Genomic DNA, 27407 nt, shown 5'->3' on the forward strand with positions numbered 1-27407 from the left:
AACCAGATAAGAATGTCCGTTTAAAAAAAATTCTTATCATGCCAAATGATAGAGAGCAATATATTTTGCTCATAGAGGAAAATGATTATTGTTATATTGATAGTTGGGAGTAGCCTTTTTTGCCTCTTGTTATTTTTATCCTTTTAAGGGGGTACTACACCCCTGGCCAATTTTGTGTCTATTTTTGCATTTTTCTTAAAATTATAGCATATTGGTGACAAGTAAGATATGTATATTATATGGGCAAGGACTACGCCTACTGCACTAAAAATTCAGCAAGTCAAAGCAAGTAGGTATTGATTTATTGATCAAAAATTGGTTTTCCTCATTTTTACTGTAACTCCACAACTGTTGTCTGTGCTGAAATAAAATTTCCATTGCAGTAGTTGTAGTCCTTGCCCTATAATATACATATCTTACTTGTCCCCAATGCGCTATAATTTTGAGAAAATGCAAAAATAGGTGTAGTAATTCCTTAAAACTATATATATTATGGCCACATAAAATTACAAATTCGTTTTCCACACCTTTTTGGAAAAGTGAGGAGGGCCGGAAGTGTCATTTTAATGCGAAAATTGACAGCATCTTTGAGAAAAACGATGAAGCCATTTTTAAATTTTAAGATGACATTTTACTACGATATTAAAATCTTCAAATTAACATGAAAATAAGAATAGAATATGAACTGATCCCCGAAAATGGCCCACTAGTCCAAACAATAGACGCACACCCCCTATTTCCTAACTTTTTGTCCAGATTGTTGGAAATCCAGACTTTTCAAAGTATCCAAATATACTTAAAAAATCCAGCAAAAATAGTTGAAAATAAAAAATCCTAAATTTAAGGGGCTCATTTTGGACAATTCCTTGTTTTTATACATTTTATTGCATTTCCAATCTTTTTCCAGTAAAAAGAAAATTCAGACATTTCTTTTATTGAAAATGTTCTCCTCTATAAGGGGTGTGCACCTATTTTCTGGATAGCCCAATGGGGAGGGAGGGGACGTGAAACCATTTTAGACCAATGCCAGTATGCTTCGACTATATTTATAAATACGTATTTATAAATAGGAACGTGAGCACCGTCGCGCTGCCATAACAGCTTGTAGATAGGAAGTATAAAAGTGGCCTTCAACACAGCGGGTGGCCTTCCTGTACATTTGAATGCAAAGGCGGCAAACAATACCATCAAAATAGTCTAGTTTGTGTAACTTTGTGATATTATTGTAAACATTTCAGTCGATAAATATTTTTTCCGTCGGCAAATACTTTCAAAACGTTGTTTTTGATAACATAATAACATAATACATAATACTTTTGCAATTCAATTAATACTTAAATTTGATGATATTTACCTAAAGAGTTCCTGGTCTTAGAATATGGTGCCCATAGATCACGTGCGTATTTATAAATACGTATTTATAAATATAGTCGAAGGTAGTTGTATGTGGCCTCTGTGCCAGACCGGTAGGTATTTTGACTGGGCAACTTGCAAAATTGCGTTGGTAATGCCGTCTAAAAACGTACGTATATTTGACGTATTTGTAGTACCAAGAAACTGTTACCCGTAGCCGTGAATGGTTGTGGAATCGAACTAGAGACCTCTCCCTCTAGCTCTGTCACTTAGAACCAACATGTCTGCCATTACAAATTTTACTCTGTTCCGGTTGAGTTAAATTCGATAGGGTCTACAGGGTAGGTCGGGAATTATTTTTATTATTATTATTATTATTATTATTATTATTATTATTATTATTATTATTACTATTATTATTATTATTATTATTTATTATTATTATTATTATTATTATTATTATTATTATTATTATTATTATTATTTAGGAGTGGAAAATGACCCTAAAAATAAGCGGAAGTTTGGTGTTTTGAACATCAAAGTTTTTTTTAATACCTCTTAAACTTTTGACACACAATATTTGTATACAATTGTATCATTTAGATACCAGCATTTATCTTTTCAGTTTCACCGTTTGCGCTTCGCATTCCCTTTTTGTTTTGACCAACTTTATGTAAAGTTTTGGTCTTCAACAATAAAAAGTTGAATCACTAAGTGAGTTTAAGTTGTTTGACGGACAATAAAATAATGTGCATATACATAAAAATATAAACAGATAACAGAAAAGTAGGAAACATGCCAACAATTTATTGCAGATATTAGATTTTAGATACACTTCTTATGTTTTTAATATTTTGTCACAAGTTCTAACATGGTCCAGATCATTCTTAGACTTCTCCTTAGTCCATTTGCCCATTATGCATACACTTGCTATTACATTTAAGCATAAAACTCTGATTTGTATTAATTTGTGTACAATTGATATAGATGTTCACATGTGATCTTTTCAGTCACCGCACTCCCTCTGTTTGTTAGCTTCCCAAGTGGATTTTTATTCAGGGTTTTGCAATCAATAAACTTACTGGTAGATTCCATATCACCCCCAAAATCAGAGTTGTTCAGTATTTTTGTGTTTGATTTGGATCACAAATCATTGAATATTTGTTTTTAATGCCCATACTTGCTTTAAAGCCCATATAGGCCCTAAGTATATAACGTGCTAATTATGATATAAATGTTTATGTTTATTAAAATTAACAACAAATTTTTTCGAAGTGGACTTTTGAAAGTCCATAAATTTGAAGAAACAAGGCTTTTTTGGTGTACACCAAAAAAGTTAAGATTTTTTAAACATACGTAATGCGTGTATATACTATAGTATTGCTTGTATTAAGTAGGTTCAATGTGTTAGAATTATCAGGGCAGTATTCATAATAATTATTGTTGATAACGCACGCGCCAAACACACGCGTGACAAGATACATCTGTCCAGCTCGCATGCCGACGCGTGATCATTGTACGCAGTGTACTCGTAGGATATACGCGAGTGAATAAACATGAATACGCATTTCCTCGCCTGCGCACGCACATAAATGCTGAATGCATGACTTACTGAACAGTATACGCAATGACATACGCGAGTGTATACACATACATACGCACCCCGCGAACCGCGCACGTATATAATAATCAACACAAGACTTGCCAAACCTTGTACGCATATGACATTTACTAGTGCATACACATACGCACAAACATCTTCAACACATTTTACTTGTAACATTTAAACGCCCAAAACGCATTGCGCATTATAGCCTAAGCATACTATTCAAAATGCGAAACGTATGCGAACGGGGACTGCTCTATAATCCGAAGGTTCTATAATCCGAAAGTCCTTTAGTCCGAAGGTTCGCTAGTCCGAACACGTGTTCATAGCATTCGCTAGTCCGAATTTTAAGAGGTTCTCTAGTCCGAAAAAAAATTGAAAAGAGGTTCTTTATTCCGACGGTTCTTTATTTCGAACGTTCTATAGTCCGAATTTTAGAAACGGTTCTCTAGTCCGAATATGAAAATAGTCTCTATAGTCCGAATTTAAAAAAGGGTTCTACAGTCCGAATATAGAAATAGGCTCTATAGTCCGAATTTTAAAAAGGGTTCAATAGTCCGAATATAGAAATAGGCTCTATAATCCGAATTCAAAAAAAGGGTTCTCTAGTCCGAAATTGCAAAACGGTTCTATAGTCCGAAACGGATACCGTGTTCTTTAGTCCGAATCAATAAAAAGGTTCTATAGTCCGAATTTTTAAAACATTAACAAAACCTCTTGCTAAATAAGACTAAAGCAGAGTTTACGGTAAACGAGATGACTCTACTGCTAAAAGGGCGTACACCACCAAATCACGATGTAATGTAGATGGATTCCAGTAAAAACAAAAATCTTTTTAGAGATATTTTGGCCTTTCTGTGAAAAAAGAGAGGCATGTTATAGCTTAAATAAATATTTGAGACTTACACATTAACTTGGATCGCCCAAAAAGTTGCATAACACAATTTTTGAATAAAGTAGGCCCTCGTATTGAAACATGGCCAGAAACGGGTTTTCAGGGTAGAGAACGGGTCGAAAATGATGATGATTTTAAATCACAAGACTACCCGTACATTGAAACATTTCACAACCCGGGCACCCTCCCCCCCTCCCCAAATCGCAAGATAAAACTATTCTGCAAACTAATTTGTTTAAATGACTAAAATTTGTTTAAATGAAAAAGCCGCAGCATTTACATGGCTGGATGGCGCTATGAAAATTTGAACTCGATTTGATGCCCGAATACATCGTAGAGTATTACTAGTATATAATATTATAATGGAATGAAAAAGGATAAAAATGAAGAAAATATCACCAGAATAAAGGTGAACGTCAATATACGCTACGGTAAATATCCAGAGAAACCAACCATGTTGAACAGCAGCGGATTTTTATTTAACAATTGATGATTTGACACTGAAACAAATGATAAAAATAAAATTCGGATTATAGAACCCGTTTACTAATTCGGACTACAGAACACGGTATCCGTTTCGGACTATAGAACCGTTTTGCAAAATCGGACTAGAGAACCTTTTTCAGATTCGGATTAGAGGACCTATTTCTATATTCGGACTGTAGAACCTTTTTTTAAATTCGGACAATAGAGCCTATTTTCATATTCGGACTAGAGAACCATTTTTTAAAATTCGGATTAAAGAACCTCTTTTAATATTCGGATTAGGGAACCCTTTTTAAATTCGGACTATAGAACCTTCGAAATAAAGAACCGTCGGAATAAAGAACCTTCGTAATAAAGAACCGTCGGATTAAAGAACCTTCGGACTAAAGAACCGTCGGAATAAAGAACCGTCGGACTATAGAGCTTCCACCATGCGAACACAGTACGCGTATATGACAATCAAGTGTGCTTACGCACAAACATGCGTGTACATAATTTGCCTCTCGTTATAAAAGGTCAGCAGACCTTGCTCGTCCTTCAACATGTTCAAGGGGAGTATGCCGATTTAATTTGGTTACGTAATGTATCCTTTCAAAGCAAACACTATGGACCATAAGAGCCTCGTCCAATGGCACAGTCCAATAACCTCAATTACATAATCATAGCGCAAAATTTGACCTCAAGTTGCAGAGTATGAGTTTTTGTACCCAAATCTTCAAAGGTCATTCAATGAATGTATAAATGTATTGAGGTTTAAGAACTGTTCCCCTGATAGATCAGCATGTTGTGGATCCTAGTGAAAATTGTGTCATTGTAAAAGTTCTAATGTTGTCCTCGAGAGAGACAGTTATATGCTTCGCTATGCATCTGTGTGTTAAAACAGGCTCACTTTGTAAAATATTATGAAGCGAGAAAAACGCATGTTTGGTTGTACATAACACGTGAGCAAGACAGGCTCTATAATGTTTCACATTCCGTTACCCCCCCCATCAATGTTTAAGTAAACACTTGACTAAACGTCATTTCATTTGAAAGTTATTACTTGTTTATTAAGAATGCAAATGAAGTGCTAAAACCTTAACATTTTGCTAACACCCCATCCCTCCCCCTCCCCCTCCAATCAATGTTGGGTTCTTCTAGGCTCCCGTGACCAAACAAATTAGGATTCAAAATTGCAGAGTCCGAACACGGAGGCTGATCATAAGACCCAGATCAACATTGTTACGGGGGAAGGGGGGTCGAATACGGTTCATGGTCCTCAAGTATCCCAAGACTAGCTTCTGTGCCTTGCGCTTTGTTTACAATTTCATATGCGATGGTAATGACATTTGAAAAATAAATAAAAAAAACTTGACGGTGATTCGAACAAGGGATCTCTAGATTATTATTATTATCATCGTCGTCGTCGTCGTCGTCGTCGTCATCATCATCATCATCATTATCACCATCATCATCATCATCATCATCACCATAATCATCATCACTACCATTGTCAAAGGAATACATTTCTTAAATCACATTTTTAATCTTCGAGCCTGGTTTCCACCAAAAAATATCAACTACCAGATAAGGCTCAAATGAAAATAAAGTGGACTATGTATAGTCCATTTCGAAAAAATATTTTGTTAATTATGTTTTATTTGCAAAATGCAATTGTTGTTTGACATGAGTCTCACTGATAGGCTCATATTATGATAGAAACATGGATGCTGTCATTCGTATCCATCATCATCATCTCTCATCTGATATGTAGACCTTTACAAACCAATGCAGAAGTCTATCGGATCATACCCGGGTATGTGACCTATAATAGATAAACAAATAAAAGACAATAATTACTAAATTATATGCCTAAAACATAAATATTAAAGATTTTTAATTTGAGCTATCAGTGCCAGCAAATAATGCATGTATACAGCTTCGAGGAAAGGGGCTAAAGGGAAGGGACTAATTCGAAAGTTGCATTGGTTCGTAGCGGGGGGGCACTCCCACTTTGGAGGTGACGCGTATGTAGGGCTGTTAAGATCCCCCTTTTCAGCGTCGCTGTCACCCAAATACCCCATTTGATCTGTCACCCAAAGATCCTTATTTTTCAATTTGAACAGCAACTTTCATTTATCACTGATTCTGTTACTTATTTTGAAAAAACAAAGAAATTTGAAGCCATTTGCGGTCATTATGGTCGCCTTGATTTTCGAAACTCAACCCTCACTTTGGCTATAGGTAATTATATAATAGATATATCATGTGAAATATTTGAACATCGTTAAGCTTACTTCATGTTTTAGAGCAGTGACATATTAATGAAATTTCCGGTGGTGGGGGATTGGTAAAAGCGAAGCACAACGATTTGCAATTAAATGCAAACATTGACCAAAATTAAAGATTAGTTTTAAACTGGTAGGCCTATAAAAAGATAAAAGGCTCGAGTTTGACGTGGGTTCGAATCCCCGCGGCGTCAAAGTGTTGTGCAGTTAGGCAAGGATTATGCATTCCTATGGCCTCTCCCCATTCAGGTGTATAAATGCCTACCTGCGCTTTATTTAATGCCTGGAAGTACATGTAAAAGACCTGCTGTATAGGAGGTAGCGATCACCCGTAGCAGTCGGAGGGCCATCATACGCGTTTTCCGTTAAAGGTCAAATTATTAACGGACGCGACCTTGGCAAAAATGACCGTCGCACTCTTGGGTATGCTTTTTTACTTTTCCCGCGGAAAATTTCGATTTGAAATGTATCGTATTATGTGTAGCCAATCATCTTGGGCAATTAACAAATAAGTTTTATTAGAAAATATCTTCACAATTCTCTACTTGATTTCCATTTTGTCTACTTTTGTCGTTAGGATTCGTGATTTTTGCGTTTGCTTTACCTTCAAATTTATTTTCGTTGCTAAGGACTTCTAACCCGGATATTTTCTGTCTTAACGCTTTAATCATTCTAATTTTTAGCCAGACAAGTAATTTCAACCATTATCTATCGATTAGTCTTTGTCCCAAATTTTGAACTTAAAATTCTAAATTGTTATAATAGTTTAAATTGGTTACCCAGATTAGGCCCATCGACGAAAATTAAGTAAACAACTTCATAACAATACCGCGTGACTTGGCACCATGAACGAGTACACGCGCGTGACTTTGTTGCGCCCAAGCGCGCCATTCATCTGCGTTCAGTGAAATACGCGCGCGCAGTTTAACACTGCTCGCATGAACCTTCTCAATGCTGTTGTCGCATGTTACTGGTATTTTTCCGTCTTGTAAAATACCCTTTTCATCCCGGCAGGTTTTTGTCTTAACCAACCAAAAATCTTCATTTTTTAATATGAGGATAATAAGCCATGTTTCTAATCATATGCAAATTCCTGATTTATGAACTCGCACCATTTCTAAAATAACGCAGTTTTTCTTACTCTTTTATCTCAATTCATGACAAAAATTTGTGTTTATGTGCCCATATCATATTCCTTGCAAAGTTACGGTATTTTTTGTGAACATATATGGAATGTGGAAAGCCTTTCTTGTAGTTATATATAAAATATATAGCTATTAGGAGTTGTAGAGAGAAATTTGGAAGCTTTTAAAACTGCAACCCAAATCAAGCAAATTTAAATTTTCGTTGTGTGCGTATTCATAGCGTACAGTTTAATAATAGCGCGTCAAAGTTGAATGGCCCTCCAACTGGTAGCAACATTTCTAGGAGAAGTCCGGCCCAATCGCTACGACAAAGAGATTGGCTGTGTCGCTTTACATTTTTACATGGTATATGAATAGGATGATTTGCTGACAACAGGGGCTAGGTGAAATATAACATACAACGTCCCGTCCCTCACCAAACATGCAAATACACTTACCATGCGCAATTTTTACATCATTACATATCTCATGGTATTCCTTGCTTGCCAGCAGTTTTTCCTGAGCTGGCGCCCACCATGAATCAATAAGGTTATTATCAAACCGAGTCATCATGCCGAAGCCACCTAGTGTACATGCTTGCAGACGGTCTGTTACCTCTTCAACAACGTCACTACCTCGGACCCAACTGGCATCCGAGAATATAGCATCAATCTGGAGCGAAGTAAAATAACATTATTCGGCAGAGAAACAAAAGCTGACGGCTGGTGTCCATCATCAATCCAAAGAATATAATATGCCACATCTCATTTTAGCAATACTAATCGATATCGCTTCAACGTATCGTGCGCTGATATTGAAAATTATTATGCATCTAAATCATGTAAATGAAAATTGCATAATTTATAAATGTATACGAGGGTCATTCAAAAAGTTCCATCATCTCCATCGTCACATCTCTGTTATCTTACGCGCCAGGGAGTTGAAATTACCATTGATAATACTCATAAATCTCATAAATAAAAGTTATTAGATGAAAATGTGATTTTGGTTGATAAGATAGTTTGGTTAAATTGAATACAGATTTGGTACATCGGAAACGGTTAAAAGCTGAAGCCAAAATTGTTGGCACGATCGGGGCTCGAACTCACAACCTATCGATTATGCTTATCCACGCGGCCACACGAGCTCCCTTGTACTTACAAAACACAAAAACTGAGCATAAGACTTATTTGATTCTAACTAATGAAACAATTAATATGAAGTGCTCATCCGATGATAGTCAACAACCTAAAATAAAAATAAATGTAGATATTTATATAGCGCTTTATGCCGTAAACAGCCTCAAAGCGCTTTACATTTATTCCGCCGTTATTAGAATCTGTCGGAACCACGTTTGCTGCCTACAAATGGCGCAGGGTTCATCAGTACAACGACTGTGACTACCCCTAACAGCTTCCCATTGCACCTGGGTGGGTGAGGAGGCAAGCGTGACAAAGCGCCTTGCCCAAGGGCGCAACACGGTGGCGGGACGGGGACTCGAACCCACGCACGTCAAGCAAGCTCTAAGATTATGAGTCCAAGGCCGTAACCACTGAGCCACCGTGCCCTCAAAAGACATGATACCCTGTAAAACTATACCATCTGCAAGCATTAGATATTGATTACATTATGTGAAAAAAATAAAGCAATTTAGTCATTTGCATAAATAAATCTGTAATGACTTCCACATAGATGTTGATGACAACCTTTATAATTAAAATTAACCTTTCTTTTCAGACCGTTTACGACGTACCAAATTTGTACTCACTTTAACCAACACATCTTAACTACCAACAATTTTAATCAAATAACTTGTATTTCGTAGCCAAGATTTAAGAGTATAATCATCATGATCATGGGTAATTTCAATATCCTGGTACGTACGGTAAGAGAGATGCGATGATGGAAGTAGAACGTTTAGAATGGCCCTCGTACAAATATATTTTTATGTACATTTAATATCAGTCCTGTACATAGATAACAAATAAAGCTCTGTGTATGGTCTTCTTGGAGTTTTTAATGGCAAGATAATAACTGTGGCCTTTTTTCTGCTTATAAATCTGTACTTTTTGTCAGGGGCGTAGCCAGCTTTCTTGGTCAGGGGGGGCAAAATAAATTTTTGGGGCACAGACGAAAAAAATTGCAGTTGTATCATACAATACATAGAGACTGTATGTCTTCGAGCTTCCCGAAAAGGGCCTTATTGGGATGATGTGCGCGCGTAGCGCAAAAAAATGGTATTTTACACTATTTTCGCCCATTATCCTGCAAAAAAAGGGCTTTATTGTTACAATGTGCGCGCGTAGCGCGGAAAAATTTTGTATTTTACACTATTTTGGCCCTGAATTTTGCTAGAAAAGGGGCTCCTTGCCCTTTTCTTTTCCTTTGCCCTCCTGATTTTCTCTTTCATTTTTTGTCAGAGGGGCACTTTTTCTTTCATTTTTTTGTCAGGGGGGCACTCTTGTGTCTGATCCTAAAAGTTTTAATTATTCTTACCGTTCCATCCATCAGCTTTAAGTAACAGTCATCTAAATGAGTACAGTGAACAACGTTTTCGGGTGGAACTGCGGCTCCCTTAAATTAGAAAGAAGTACCGTAAAATTCCGTCTACAAGCATATATATGCCTCTAAACGAGGTTTTTTGACACAAGAGACAAGAGGCAGACACTCTCAACAAAAACGTTATTTGGAGTTTGAACAACTATATTACTGATAAAGGCGGCTGTACAAACATGTATATTTGTAAGACCAATCTATTGCAATGTTTTTCAGAAGGGTATTGGCCTTTCATATCTTTCGTTAAAAAAACCCTCGTTTAGAGGCATATATGCTTCTAGACGGAATTCTACGGTATACGATCATGGTTATCAATAATTTTATCCTCATTTTGTTGCCATGAATGCGTATTTGATAATGTCTTCAATTTTGGATTTGTAACAGAGGATATATGGAAACAAAGCCAAAACTAAACAAAAACAACAAGAAATGTCTTTAAAAAGACAACGCCATGGATGAAGATCATGTTTCATAATTTTGCATTGCAAGTACCGGTACTTGGAAAGCTATTAAATTTGAATGTTTGGCACAACTAACCGGGTGCGAAATATTGGCATTTATTGGTAAATACCACCAATGACATACTAGGAAATACTCAAAATGTTCATGTCCAAAGCTGAATTGGAAAATGTGTGCTAAATAGGTCTACATTTAATTCATACTTGTAACAAACGGCTCAATTGAAATCACATCCTCTGAGTTTTACAACAATCCAACAATCTATATTCAGATAACCTTAAGAATGTTTGCTGCTTAATTAAGAGATTTCATATCAACCACATTTCATGACAATCCAATTATCTATTAACCTTGATATTGAAGCATGGTAATTAATTTTAGATATATTTATTCGCAATGTATAGTTTACTGGTAGTTACAATCACATCATAAGGCCACTAACAGTCAATTTTGAGTTTCCCGTCACATAATTTCTGAAAACAAGTGAGGTAACTTTTTCATTATTCATTATTTTTCTGCCTTTCGTTATATGACTAACACGAATGTAAAATGTGTTGTTATTTGCCACTCACTCACTTTGAAGATGGATGTTTAGCCCTAATGAGATTCAAAAGTATATTAAAATAGTCACAATAATGAATTCAAATGAGGGTCAGAAAATGAAGTGAGGGCGGTGACGGGAAACTCAAAATCGACTTTCATTGGCCTAATCAAAAAGACTGATTACTCAATCCCAGGGATTCCCAAAGCCACTATCTACCCCAATTACTGGTATCCAGTGTTGTTAATTTACCGGTAAATTAAAAATGGTGGTAAATTACCGGTAAATTACGGTAAATTACCGGTAAAAAATGGTAAAATAAGTAAATTAAGTAAATTATAAAAAAGAGTTAAAATGGACGATAAAAATTCAATTCTTTTCATATTAAGAGCTACATAGATACTTGAACACATTCCTGTTTAGTTGAATATACCTTTCCAGATGAAAATTAGCTTCATGAATAAAGCTGAAGTTGTAAGAAGTGAAACAAAAGTTGTGTAGTATTAACGTACATTTTTAGCAAGTGTTTCAATGTTTTCTCTCATAACAATACATGGATACAGAGCCTGTCTAGCCACTTGGCACTGGACTATACCATCTGAGAAAACTACATTCAGTATTATACAATCACATTGCATGTTTTCATCATTTTCGTGGTAGAATAGTTATAATACTAGGAATTTCAATTGAATGAACACAAAGCTTGTATTTGATCCAACGGCCGTTATCGTATTTCGCATATTTCAAACAGCAACGCGAACCCACAACCTTGGATACAATACTAAACCAATACCGAGTTAACTTACAGACACACAGTTGCATACGCTGGCATACATCATGTAGTGTACACTGTACGCAAACAAATTGTCACGCTTGTGTCAGGCTGTGTTCATTCAATTGAAATTTGCACTCATGACTGATGGTAATGATCCTAGTCCTTCATATACAATTCCCGAAATATGTCCTTGAAACGCTTTAGGCATCTTGAATGAAATCAAAAGTGTATTTTTATTGTGGATAAAAATGTTCAATATTTGGAATTAGAAGAAAGCTGGGCCATCAATTAACACTTTTCCCTTCCTCACCCCCCATCATTCAATGTTGCGACACTTTGGAGACTTTGCACGGGGGAGTGGGGGACTTATTTTCCCCTAAAGACGCTTTAATGTTTCAAGACATATTTCGGGGATTGTAGTTAAAAGTAAACTTGTCAAATGTATACTTCCAGGATGCTAACTTCAACTTACGTAGAATGATGATGTTTTGCCCAAAATACATGTACACAGGGAACACTTTGGTAAAACAGAGACAGAGCATTTATATTCTGAATGATGTGAAATCAAAATCTTCAGTCAAAAGCTCACTCATATTTGTGACAAAAAATATGGGACATTTTACCTTGAGTTGTACAGTTTCTTTTAAATGTTTTTAAAACATAGAAAGCTTGTGAGATTGTCAAGCCATGATCAACCCCTCACAATTTGGAAGCACCATTGAGGGGGCTTGGGAGGGGGTGCTGCTTTCAGTGCTTTCATAATTTCATTAGCCAGGTTTAAATTATAAGATTTAATATGTGAAAGTTTTGAGGTGTTATTGTTTCATTTCATTCATTTTTAATAAAAAAATCTTTTTTTTTTCATAATTTACTTAATTTACTTATTTTACCATATTTTACCACGGTAAATTAAGATGTCGGTAAATTACCGGTAATTTACCATGTACACTGGTATCCCCCCCCCCCCTCGACGACTAGTGTCACTCCCAACATCAATTAGTGTTGGTAGTAGTGCACTATTTATACCCAGCTCTGGTCAGATCAGGGAATGGTCAGATAATGCTCATTATTATTGTTTAATTAGTGGTCACACTTTACTTGTCAATGCTTGTTGACAGCTTATCAGTAGTCAGATCAGCAGGGGTGCAATTGTATCCTTTTTCATAGAGCAAAATTGTTCAAAATGTTCTAAAACCTTATTTGTGAACGGATTTTAATCGTTAACAAAGCAAAATGTATGTTTAATATATTAATTATTTCATTAATAGCAATTTCATAAGTTTCCATCCATAAATAACCACAGAGCATTATCTGTTTACAAAATAAGTGTTTATTTTCAATTAGCCATCTTATCAGTAAAACTGATAGGAGGCCAAATTATAGTCAAATCAATTAGCCATCTTATCAGTAAAACTGATAGGAGGCCAAATTATAGTAAAAAACAGATTCTTTGTCTGGTAGTCCCGGCAACCCAGTCTATATGTGGCTCAGTTGTAAACATACACAACACAAACCGACTGTGAAGGAGCCTATATGCACGTAAACAACTTTCTAGTACATGTATAATAAAATCCGTTTTTGAGTATAATAAAGAAGTCATGCATTGGCAACATGAAGGAAATGCCTATTGCTAACTTGGTAAAATGCATACTCCTAGCCCAATCTTGTACATCATAGCACCCAGTTTGGGTTTGTAGTTTCGAAATGTTGCAATTAAACATTAGTTCTTTCAAATATGAAACGCTAAAACACAAATCTAGAACAAACAATCATTATATTTAGAAAGATATAGCAAACTTTCCATGATAGAGATTGGACCCAAGACCAAGTACACCCAAATTAGGTGACAATTCGGAATTAAGCCATGGCTGGAAAAACTAAAAACTAATTGAAAGAGGTCTATTTCTATCAATTTGTATGATAGAGCGCACCACGACTGAACACATCACTCGTTTCATTGCTTGGCGCCGCGCTAAACGAGGGGTGCGACTATAATCCTAGTATTATTACTAGAGTTCTCTTAGCAAATCCAGGTACTCACAATTAGTAGTGACGATTCGCAACCGTACTGGCTGGTTGCTTCTTCTTGACTGAGCTGTATCCAGTACTAGCACTAAGTCTTAGCTGTAGTGTTGCCAGTTGATTTTTCCTGGATAAGCTGGTTGTATGCATGACTTGCGCCTCCAGATCCAGATTGATTATCTTATCCATCTTGGAAACTTATCACTTTCTCGATGAAGAATTTTGGCCCCCTCCCAGTCTATGATGTGATCTGATTAGGTGTCCAATCAATACTACAAAAGCCAGGGACATAATCAACAAGGCTCAAAAGGATTTGCTTCGTGAAAGGATCCGTGTCATGATGTCATCAACAATAAAATCAATCAGCTGCAACCAGATAAGCAAGCAAGTATGAATAATATTGAGTCTTTGTTACCTTTTGATATTCAACAAAAAGTGAGAAAACATTTAAAGCTGCTAAATCAAGACAGATCAAAAAACTAGAGAGGTTGACAAAATAATCACTTTCAAGTACTACTACCACCACTTCCCATAACATCAAAGCTGAAGATGTGGACTTGGGTGGATCTCAACTCAAAAAATGGGTTATTAACCTATCTAAGTACAAACTTAGTACAGCTCAAACCAGCATTCTGGCAAATGGGCTTAATTTTGCACCCACTCCATCGCATATCCCTGTTGATGATTTTATTGAAGCTACAGAGAGTGCATGCTCACGCTTACCTAAACCAGAAGCTGCCCAACTCCGAGCTGAAGTTGCAGGCAGTCTCAAGTCCTCTAAGTTACCCAAAAGTAACCTCAATAAAGATGAGCAACAGGCACTCCGAGACCTCAAAGCTGACAAGTCAATACTCATCCTTCCCAGTGATAAAGGCAGATGCAGCGTGGTCATGGATAAATAATCTGACTATGAAAGTAAAGTGCACGCAATGTTGGATGACGACAAGACCTATGCAAAACTAAACAAGGATCCCGCCGCTAAATACAAGTCTGAACTTGTGCGTATCCTCACCAGACTTAAACAAGAAAACAAGATCACGCAGACAGACTATCAGTACTTATATCCGACTTCTGAAAATATTCCTCGGATTTATTGTACCCCAAAAATCCACAAGCCAGGAACCCCCTTAAGACCCATTGTAGACTATACAGGTTCTATAGGGTATTCTACATCAAGATCATTAGCAGATATTTTAGGACCACTGATAGGAAACACTGAACACCATGTGAACAATTCTGCTCAGCTGGCCGAAGATCTGTCAGAAGTCATGATTGAGGAAGACGACATGTTCATCTCGCATGACATAGTTTCCTTATTTATAAACACACCCATAGACAAAGCACTTGAAGTTATCAGAGATTGCAGGGGACAAGACTTTAAAAAAGCGGACACTTCTTCAGTCCGAAAAATCGTCAGTCCGAAGTGCAAATTTACTATATCTGGGGGTTCGTCAGTCCGAAAGTCATTTTAGGTTCGTCAGTCCGAAAAAAAGCTTCGCTAGTCCGAAAATACAAAACACGTCATTAGTCCGACACTTCATCAGTCCGAAGTCTTCAGTCCGAAACGTCTTTAGTCCGAATCTGAAAAGCACGTCTTTAGTCCGAATCAGAAAAGCACGTCTTTAATTAGTCCGAATCTGAAAAGCACGTCGTCAGTCCGAATCTGAAAAGCACGTCGTCAGTCCGAATCAGAAAAGCACAGCATCAGTCCGAATTTGACAACCACGTCAATAAAATAAAATGAAATAAAATAAATAGACACATAACATGCACATAGCCGTGGCATTTCAGTGTCATTTAACCCACTCTTTGCACTCTGTGAGGGGTATTTAGGCCTAGGCCTACTAGCAAAAAAATTCCGGGCCGCACTCCCCTCCCCCCCACACACACCCACACAAACACTTTTTAGATTCTTGAGCGTCATGGCAAAAAGGGGGTCAACAATTCATTGTGTTTGAGACACACATTTTATTTGCTTATGGTGTACTTCGAAATCCAAGATGGCGTCCAAAATGATCTCCAGTTTCACCGGCGTGACCTCTATTGTTAGTAACAAAATGGTGAAAATAAGCTTTTTGGAAAACAAAGTTGAATACGAAAGTCATTTCTCACTTAAATTAGTGTACTTCGAAATCCAAGATGGCGTCCAAAATGATCTCCAGTTTCACCGGCGTGACCTCTATTGTTAGTAACAAAATGGTGAAAATAAGCTTTTTGGAAAACAAAGTTGAATACGAAAGTCATTTCTCGCTTAAATTTTGTATTGAGTTCACAGATAAGATATGAAACATGAGCCTAACCCTAACGCGAACCTTAACCATGCCCCTAATCCTTACCCTATAAACCTAACCTTAAGCCTAAACTAACCCTAAGCATATCCCTAAGCCTAAACTAACCCTAAGCATATCCCTAAGCCTAAACCTAACCCTAATCCGAAGCCTAACCCTAACCCTATGCATTATCTAACCCTAGCTTCTTAGGAGTTGTTCCGGCGTCTAACCCTAACCCTGACCCGAACCCGACCCCTAACCTTAGACCTACCCCTAACCCTAATCCTGAACTTAAGCCTAAACCTACCCCTAACCTTAACTCTAACCCTAAGCCTAAACTAACCCTAAGCCTAACCCTAAGCCTAAGCCTAAGTCTTTCCCTAACCCTGGGTTCTTAAAAGTTATTTCGGCGTCTAACCGTAACCGAACCCTAACCCTAATCCTAAACTTATGCCTAACCATTACCATAACCAGGGTACACCCGTCAGTCCGAAACACCGTCAGTCCGAAACACCGTCAGTACTAATTTTAGGATTACTAACTAACACTAACCCTAAAAATTCGGACTGACGGTGGTTCGGACTGACGGTGTTTCGGACTGACAAGGATACTCCCATAACCGATAACCCTAAGCGTAATCCTAACCCTGAGCCTTACCCTAACCCTAAGCCTTGTTCCGGCGTCTAACCCGAACCCTCACCCAAACTTTAACCATAACCCTAATCCTAACCCTAACTTTAACCCTAACCCGAACCCTCACCCAAACTTTAACCATAACCCTAACTTTAATCCTAAACTTAAGCCTAACCCTAACAATAACCATAACACTACGCTTAATCCTAAGCCGAACCATAACCCTAACCCTAACAGTAAGCCTAACCCTAACCCTGACCCGAACCTTAACCTTAATCCTAACCCTTACCCTAATCCTAATCCTAAACATAAGCCTAACCCTAACAATAACCCTAACCCATACCCTAACCCTAATAGGTCTGTCACACTACACCGAATAGGTCTTCCGTACAAGAAACGGATGGCATTTTAGTAAATCCGTTGTTGTTCGTCAATGATCGTTTTATGTTCTTTTTATGTCCTGCTATCTTCCGCCAAATGCGTTTCGTGTTAGGTGATGTTCGTTAAGTCCGTCGGCAAGTTTGTGCATGCACAAAACTTGAAACGGAGTGTACCGAATAAACATGTTCGGTATTTATCCGATGTGTGTTCGTATGGTGCTGCATTATGTTCGTTTTATGTTCTTCATATGTCCTGTTATTATCCGCCAAATGCGTTTCGTGTTAGGTGATGATTGTTTAGTCCGTCGACAATACGTTTCAAGTTTTGTGCATGCACAAAACTTGAAACGGAGGTGCTCGAATACACATGTTCGGAAGTTGTCCGATGTGTGTTCGTACTGTTCTGTATATATACCCTGGGTTTGTTCGTTATTCTTTCGTTTATATACCGCGGGTGTTTGCAAGGTTTCGCAGGCGCTTGTGCCGGATGTAGGCCTATGGCGAACATGTGCATCGATCATGGAGGGGGGGACTTTCTGAAGGGTGTGACGCAATATCATATTTCCCCAGTACTTTAGTGACTGACAAGTAGAAAAAAGGGGGAAAGGAGAGATAAAAAGAAAAGAAAGTGAGAAAAATTGAAGAGAGAAGAGAAGAGAAAAAGTTAAATTGCACGTAATTAAGTAGTAGGCCTATGCATGTAAGTAGTATTGAGGGAGGGGCACTTTCTGAAGGGTAGAGGACGCAATATCAAATTCCTACCAGTTTTAGTGATTGACAAGAAAGAAAAAAGAAGATAAAACATGGAAAAGGTTAAATTGTATACGTTATTGAGTAGGCCCAGGATAGTAGTACTAGTACGCCTAAGTATAGGCCTGTGATTATTATAGACACTGCTTAAATGTGGTTCCTTGGCCCAAAAGCCTGTGAAAATACTGCCGGCCAGTCCATATGCAGGGCCCGTGATATTTTGTCACCGAAGTCAGTATTTAAGACGGACTTATAGGTCTATTCCTGACTTTAACATATCAATCCATGCATGCTTTACCTGAAATTACGAGTCTGAAGTCTTATATCTAAGTGTCAGTGGATCAGTGTAACATTTTAAATTTTGCAAATTCAAATCAGGCCTTCTTTGTTTTTTGTTTAAGGCAATAATAGTGTAAAAATGATGCACTAAAAACAATTTTCCAAATTTCCCATTTTTAAAACTAAATTTATACACAATAGGCCTAGGCCTATATAATAATGTAAATAGGCCCTACAGTCCCCATGCAAATGGCTTCAATTGGACCTTCATTTTCAAAAAATGGACAAGTCTTCCTTTTTGCTTCTGCTATGGACATCTACGTGTTATTTTTAAAACAATTGTTTATATTATACAATAATGGTGAAAGCTTTTAATGGCTTCAATTAGGCTTTCGTTTCACCAATTTGCGGCTGTTTCAAACTAAAATAGTACCCAATAATAGTGCTAAAATTGATCCAAAAAATGACAAATGGCTTCAATTGGGCCTTCATTGTCCAAAGGTTTCTCACCTCTATTGCCCCCGGACGCTGGTTGCCCTGATAGGCTATATCAGATTTGTAGACATTTGGTACTTATTAGCCAATATTTGACCATTTTCGTCAAAATTTACCCCCTTAAAAGTTGTCTTCCCCACTTTGTTCACCCTCTGAAAAAGTGCTTGCTACGTCACTGCCTCTAAGGGGTAAAAAAACAACCCTCAAACACCCTCTCCTCCCCCACTTTTCTGATAGGGTGGACGTCCCTGTTGGTGCTACATGCGACGGATTCGCCGGTCATTTGTCGGACGTTGAACGATTGAATATAAAACGCCTACAGGATTATCAGCGGCCACAACGCATAGAGAGACGAACGGGAATCGGACCCCCAAATCCGGACATTTGTCGGACGTTGACCCCAAATCCGGTAATTTGTCGGACGTTGAACGATCGAAAATAAGACGCCTGCAGGATTATTAGCGGCCACAACGCATAGAGACACGAACGGGAATCGGACCACCAAATCCGGTCATTTGTCGGACGTTGAACGATCGGATATAAGACGCCTGCATGATTATTAGCGGCCACAACGCATAGAGCGACGAACGGGAATCGGACCCAAAATCCCACCGAATCTTCTGCCGGACTGGTGATTTTTCCACCGAATAAAATATTTTTGTATTCGGTGATGTACGTTGATCCAGTCCGTCGTAGTGTGACAGACCTATCCTATGTAGGCACCATCGGGTATAATTGTGCCTATAGCACCTCTGATTATAAGGTAATCAGTATTACAGTCAAGTTTTGAGAACAGGTAATTTTTCCGGCGTCAAACCCGAACCCCTGCCCTAACCATGACCATAACCAGGGGCGTAGCAAGAGCCTCGGGGCCCATGGACAAGGAGCAATACGGGCCCTTTTAACATCTCCTTTATAATCTTTATCCCTAAGGGAACAACCCGAGAGTTCGATGAAGTCCTATAAACGAACGTTCTTTCGTTAGAAGGCTGAACCCCTCCCCTCCCGCTAAACGTAAATGTGAAATATCGAAAATTCCAGTATTTCTAGGCAAAAATGAAAACCAAGTAGCCCAAAATTATATGGTTTACTTAGCAATAAATTGGCAAAAATAATGGCCATTTGCGACTCACTTTTCTATAGATATTTAATCTTTAAGGTGGTACTACACCCCTGATAAATTTTGTGACTAATTTTGCATTTTTCTCAAAAAATTACTACACACTGCTAACAAAAGTTATGTATATTAATAGTATGGTCGTTGGACATTTTGACCCAGAAAAAACTGGTAAAAAGCTGATTTTTGCACCAGACAAGCAGAATACATCATAGAACATCATATTCAAAATCCGAAGAAATCCTCCTTGGGGAATTTGTTTTATCCAAGTTGGCCGCCAAAATGGCCGCCACAACATATAATTAGCTGTATCTTAGCTTCTAAAGCAGATATGATGATGATTTTAGTGTCTTTGAATAGGTTTAAGAGGTTAGAGAATTCAAATTTGTACAAATCTAACACACTGATGTCTTCAATCACACTGAAATCCAAGATGGCCTCCAAAATGGCCGCCACAACGTATAATTAGCTGTATCTTAGCTTCTAAAGCAGATATGATGATGATTTTAGTGTCTTTGAATAGGTTTAAGAGGTCAGAGCCCGGGGTCAGAGAATTCAAATTTGTACAAATCTAACACACTGATGTCTTTAATTACACTGAAATCCAAGATGGCCGCCAAAATGGCCACCACCACATATGATTAGATATATCTCCGCTTCTGAAGCAGATATGATGATGATTTTAGTGTCCTTGAATATATTTCAGAGGTCAAAGAATTCCAATTTGTACGTATCTAAAACACTGAAGTCTTCATTCACACTGGAATCCAAGATGGCCGCCAAATTGGCCGCCACCACCACGTGTTATGTTTAGGTATATTTTGGCTTATGAAGCAGATATGATAATGATTTTAGTGTCTTTGAATAGGTTTAGGTAATGCAGAAGTCAATTTTGTATTCATCTAAAGTACTAAGTCTTCACTCACACTGTAATCCAAGATGATCCTCAATATGGCTAAAATCAAACATGCTTAGCTGTATATCTCAGCTTCTGGAACCAATATAATGATGATTTTAATCTTTGAATAGGCTTTTATGAGAATGTAGGTTTTAGGGGTTGCAGATTTCAATTGCAGATTTCAATGTTGCAATATTACTTAAAACACGGAAGTAAGTGCTCAGTAACAATAGAATCCAAAACAGCTGCCACCACATGATTTTCTATATCTCAGTTTCTGAAGCAATAGTAGCTATCTTCGACTTCATCTGCAAGTATAATCGCCTCAGCGTTTTGGGAATTTTCTCCTCTGCAATCTCCCCAAGCTGTGACACATTTAAGTCCCTTTTTGCGACAGGAACATCCGTTATTTCCACAAGGACTCCTGGAGGATAGTTTACATTTGTATCGTACAAACTTAACAAGCCTTGTGGTGCTGTATCTAACCCCATTGTATTTGGATCCAAGTTATTGTTTGTGAGCTTTCTCCAAAGTATGACCTGCAAAAGAACACTCAGACTGTGAAAATACGCTGATCTTTTTAACTAGGTGGATGCTTTTGTGGATCAAGTGATGCTTTATTTGATGATACTATTAATAAGCGAACCGCAGGCCGCAGAATCTTCTTCTCTGCCACCACATAAGACAACAAATACTCTGATGCCATTTGTACCAATCTGTTCTAATGTCGCCTCAGGATCGCTCATCAAGGATGATATCTGCGGCAATTCTTCTTATCTTCTGCAACAAACTTGTCTTTCCATGTCCAAATGTTGCAGAAGCGGAGTCACAACCACTCCAGGCAATGACCCTGTTCACATTAGAAAATGTCTTCATTCGATGAAGATAAGTTAAGCTTGATTAACTAATTAAGCAAGCGTACACATTACGCTGAACGAAGACCGAAGGAAGACATTGCACTGTACACATTTCATGAAAATTAACGAAGCTCGATGAATCTATTAACCCTAACGCCCGGCTATTATTAAAGCCGGCGAAGGTCACTTGTCACATGACCACTTTCCTTCGTCGAACGAAGCGAGCGTACACATTATAAAATTAGCTTCGTTGAACGAAGTATTCCTTCGTCGAAACAACCTTTTTAGCTTCGTTGAACGAAGCAATTTTAATCTTCGTCGAAGGAAGAAAATTGCGTACACATTAGGAAAAAACGATTTTTAATCTTCGTTCGAGGTTCGTCGAAAGAAGAAAATTTCCTAATGTGAACAGGGTCATTGATAAACAGGAATGGAATGTCAATACTTCACCAACGTTGTTAATAAGGTCTTGAACTTTCCAACCCACCGATATCAGCCATATTCTGGTCCCCAGTGGCACTTCTATCTTGTCTTGAACATTGAAGGAGTCTTGAAGGGTACATTCCACTATCAATGTGTCAGCATCTCCGGTACTATTGTGCGCCATCCATCGACTCAGCAGCGAGATAAACCGACATTTGTTCTTCTCATATTCAGCTCACAGAATCTATGAAGGTTCTCACCATGACCAGCAGACCTTCCTCTCGAATGAGAAGAACAACAGTCAGTTTATCTCGCTCCAAGTCGATACTTGGAAACCAATGGTCAGATCGTGCACAATAATACTGGAGTTGCTGACACTTTAATAGTGGAATGTACCCTTTAATTTGCAAGACAAGGAAGAGAAGTACCTGTAGTAGCAGATGACACAGATATACTTGTCCTTTTGATGTACCACTGAGACCAGACTATGGCTGATATCTACTTCCATTCAGAGAAGAAAGGGTTGGTGGTTTGGAAAGTTCAAGACCTTGTTAACAAAGCTGGTGAAGTAGTGACATCCCATCTCCTGTTTATCCATGCATGGAGTGGTTGCAACTCAACTTCTGCAACATTTGGACATGGAAAGACAAGTTTGTTGAAGAAGATAAAAGAATTGCAGCAGATATCATCCTAGATGAGCGATCCTGAGGCGACATTAGAACAGATTGGTACAAATGGCATCAGAGTATTTGTTGTCTAATGTGGTGGCAGAGAAGAAGATTCTGCGGCCTGCGGTTCGCTTATTAATAGTATCATCAAATAAAGCATCACTTGATCCACAAAAGCATCCACCTAGTTAAAAAGATCAGCGTATTTTCACAGTCTGAGTGTTCTTTTGCAGGTCATACTTTGGAGAAAGCTCACAAACAATAACTTGGATCCAAATACAATGGGGTTAGATACAGCACCACAAGGCTTGTTAAGTTTGTACGATACAAAGCATAGCAAGATCTCACAGGGGCCCTAAATAAGGAGTTGGTTCATCCCCCACTACATACAAGGTTTGACACCATAGGTAGTTAGTATGGACCCTCTAGATCACTGCTAGGTAGGTAGTGGTCTCAAATTGTGGTATCACTTTTTTTACAGGTCATTTTATATATGGACATGTAATCATATAAAATCACAAAAAATAGGACACAATTAAGGGGTAGGGGAGATATAAATTCCCAGAACTCAACTTTTACTCATAATAATGAATTTATTTTGGTATGAATATGTAGCTAATTGATGGTTCTAACTTCCTAGTATTATTTGAAAGCAAACCTAGGTTTCATTAGATCATGATTGGAAGTGGCCAGTCCATACACTAGTGAAAAATCAGATTTCTCACAACAATGCGCAGGATGTGTGTTTTTGTGACATTGGCTTCAAATTTTACTGTTGTGCCAATTTCTATTTTAAAAATTAATTAAATTTCCATTTTTTAATTTTGTTTTTAATATCAAGCATATCTAGGCAAACTTTGATGTTCTGGTTCAAATATTTATGTATGTGCATGTTTGCTCGCGTGTTGTGTGGGTTTGGGGTAGGTGGGGGTGGGTATGTGGGGGGTTGGTGTGGGGTGTGTATAGGGTTCAGGGATGGGGTGTTTTACGTGTCTTAATATGTCACTTGGCTGAACTATATAAGTTCTATTAACAACATTTGTTTGGTAAGTTGCCATTCATGTAATATTTTGAATATTTATATGTGCGGGGTGAGATCAACCGCTGTTTGTCGGGAAAATAGACTGAAAATGTAAAAAAAATAGTTACTTTTCCACATGTAGTAGAAGCAGTGGAAATATAAACCTTCATAACTCAACTTCAACTCATGATAATGAATTCATTTTGGAATTAATATGTAGCTAATTGATTGTTCAAACGTTTTAGTATTATTATAAAGCAAAGCTAACATTAATTGTCAGGTAGATAGACATAAATGTGAGAAAAGGTTACTTTTCCATGTATAACCATGTCAAATATGGCATTATTAAGGGGTAGGGAAATAAAACCACCATAACTCAACCTTTACTCATAATAATGAATTCATTTTGGTATCAACATGTAGCTAATTGATTGTTCTAACTATCCAGTATTATTTTTCACAGAAAAACCATAAGATAGGCATAAAATATGATAAAAATGTTAATTTTCTAATGTGTAACAGCGTAAAATATGACAATATTAAAGGTTAGGGGACGTACAAACCAACGTAACTCGACTTGTTTTTATAATAATCCATTCATTTTGGCATCAATATATAGCTATTTGGTTGTTGTAATCTTTTAAAGCAAAATAACCATTGATTCTTAGCTGGATAGACATAAAATGTTTTAAAAATGTTAATTTTTCATGTGTAGTACCGTAAAATATGACAATATTAAGGTGTAGGGGACATTCAAATCACCAAACTCAAGTTTTACTGATGAAAATTAATTCATTTTGGTATCAATATGTAGTTAATTGATAGTTCCAACTTTCTAGTATTATTTTAAAAGCAATTAAACCATTAGTTGTCAGGTAGATAGACATAAAATGTACAAACATGTTAATATTCCATGTCTAACAGCGTAAAATATGACACTATTAAGCGGTAGGGGCATACAAATCACGAAAACACAAGTTTCACTGACGAAAATGAATTCATTTTGTTATCAATATGTAGCTATTTGATAGTTTTAACTTTCTAGTATTATTTTAAAAGCAATTAAGCCATTAGTTGTCCGGTAGATAGACATAAAATGTTTGAAAATGTTAATATTCAATGTCCAACAGCATAAAATATGACAATATTAAGGGGTAAGGGGACATACAAACCACCAAAACACAAGTTTCACTGAAGAAAAATGAATTCCATTTTGGTATCAATATGTAGCTATTTGATTGTTCTCATTTTCTGACATTATTTTAAAGGCAATTAAACCATTAGTTGTCAGGTAGTTAAACATAAAATATGAGAAAAATGTTAATACCCCATGTCTTACAGCGTAAAATATGACAATATTAAGGGTAAGGGGACATACAAATCACCAAAACACAAGTTTCACTGACGAAAATGAATTCAATTTGGTATCAATATGTAGCTATTTGATTGTTCTCATTTTCTGGTATTATTTTAAAAGCAATTAAACCATTAGTTGTCAGGTAGTTAAACATACAATATGAGAAAAATGTTAATACCCCATGACTTACAGCGTAAAATATGACAATGTTAAGGGGTAAGGGGACATACAAATCACCAAAACACAAGTGTCACTGACGAAAATGAATTCAATTTGGTATCAATATGTAGCTATTTGATTGTTCTCATTTTCTGGCATTATTTTAAAAGCAATTAAACCATTAGTTGTCAGGTAGTTAAACATACAATATGAGAAAAATGTTAATATCCCATGTCTAAAAGCGTAACATATGAAAATATTAACGGGTAAGGGGACATACAAATCACCAAAACACAAGTTTCACTGACGAAAATGAATTCAATTTGGTATCAATATGTAGCTATTTGACTGTTCTCATTTTCTGGTATTATTTTAAAAGCAATTAAACCATTAGTTGTCAGGTAGTTAAACATACAATATGAGAAAAATGTTAATATCCCATGTCTAACAGCGTAACATATGAAAATATTAAAGGGTAAGGGGACATACAAATCACCAAAACACAAGTTTTACTGATGAAAATGAATTCATTTGTGTATCAATGTAGCTATTTGATTGTTCTCATTTTCTGGTATTATTTTAAAAGTAATTAAACCATTAGTTGTCAGGTAGTTAAACATACAATATGAGAAAAATGTTAATACCCCATGTCTAACAGCGTAAAATATGACAATATTAACGGGTAAGGGGACATACAAATCACCAAAACACAAGTTTTACTGATGAAAATGAATTCATTTGGGTGTCAATGTAGCTATTTGATTGTTCTCATTTTCTGGTATTATTTTAAAAGCAATTAAACCATTAGTTGTCAGGTAGTTAAACATACAATATGAGAACAATGTTAATACCCCATGTCTAACAGCGTAAAATATGACAATATTAACGGGTAAGGGGACATACAAATCACCAAAACACAAGTTTCACTGACGAAAATGAATTCAATTTGGTATCAATATGTATAGCTATTTGATTGTTCTCATTTTCTGGCATTATTTTAAAAGCAATTAAACCATTAGTTGTCAGGTTAAACATACAATATGAGAAAAATGTTAATATTCCATGTCTAACAGCGTAAAATATCACAATATTAAGGGGTAGCGGACATACAAATCACCAAAACTCAAGTTTTACTGATGAAAATGAATTCATTTTGGTATCAATTTTTTTCTCACATTTCCTTCAGTATCTACATAACAACTAATGATACTAGAACGTTAGATGAATTCATTATCACGAGTAAAAGTTGAGTTATGGGAGTTTATATTTCCCCTACCCCTAAATATTGTCATATTTACGCTGCTAGATATAGAAAATGACTTCTTCTGACAGTTTTTGTGTAACGACCTGACAACTAATGATCGCTTTGTTTATAATAATACTAGAAAGTAAGAACAGCCGATTAGATACATTTTTGATACCAAGATGAACACATTTTCATGAGTTAAAGTTGAATTATGGCAGTTATAAATTTCCCCTACCCTGAATATTGTCATTTTACGCTGTTAGACATAGAAAATTTACCTTTTCCTCACAGTTTCTGTATATCTACCTGACAACTAATGGTCGCTTTGCTTTAAAATAATACTAAAAAGTTAGAACAATCAATTAGATACATATTGAATTTTATTGAATAGAATTAATTCCAAAATGAAGTCAATATCATGAGTAAAATATTGAGTTCTGATGATTTATTTTCCCCTACCCCTTAATATTTTTCTATGTTATGCTGATATACGAGGGAAATCAACATCAGTTTTTGTTGTTGGTTTTTTTTTTGGTTTTTTTAAAACATTTTTTGTCTTTTTTCCCAGTGGTTACTCACGTCCTACACATAAATATTCAAAATATTACATCAATGGAAACTTAACGGATTTTGTAAATGGAAGTTGGTGCAGTGTAGTGAGATAATAAGACATGTAGGCCTACACACACACCCCCACACCCCCACCCCCACACATACCCTATGTACACCCCGCACCACACACACACACCCTCGTCCCACAGACACTCCAA

At 36.9% G+C, this 27407-nt stretch overlaps 1 protein-coding gene across 1 annotated transcript in view; it reads right to left on the reverse strand.

Moving 5' to 3' along the window:
• Positions 1-5362: 5362 nt before the first annotated feature.
• The window catches only part of LOC140160853 (arginine-binding periplasmic protein-like), a 39431-nt gene continuing 17386 nt past the window's right edge, over positions 5363-27407 (reverse strand). Inside the window, exons 6-8 of the mRNA XM_072184177.1 lie at positions 10228-10305; positions 8190-8403; positions 5363-6144 (exon numbers count right to left, since the gene is read on the reverse strand). Coding sequence (XP_072040278.1) covers positions 6098-6144; positions 8190-8403; positions 10228-10305 — 339 coding nt within the window. The 3' untranslated portion in view covers positions 5363-6097. The remainder of the gene's footprint in view (positions 6145-8189; positions 8404-10227; positions 10306-27407) is intronic.

This window comes from Amphiura filiformis, chromosome 9 (assembly GCF_039555335.1).
Source record: "Amphiura filiformis chromosome 9, Afil_fr2py, whole genome shotgun sequence".
NCBI classification, from domain to species: Eukaryota; Metazoa; Echinodermata; class Ophiuroidea; order Amphilepidida; family Amphiuridae; genus Amphiura; species Amphiura filiformis.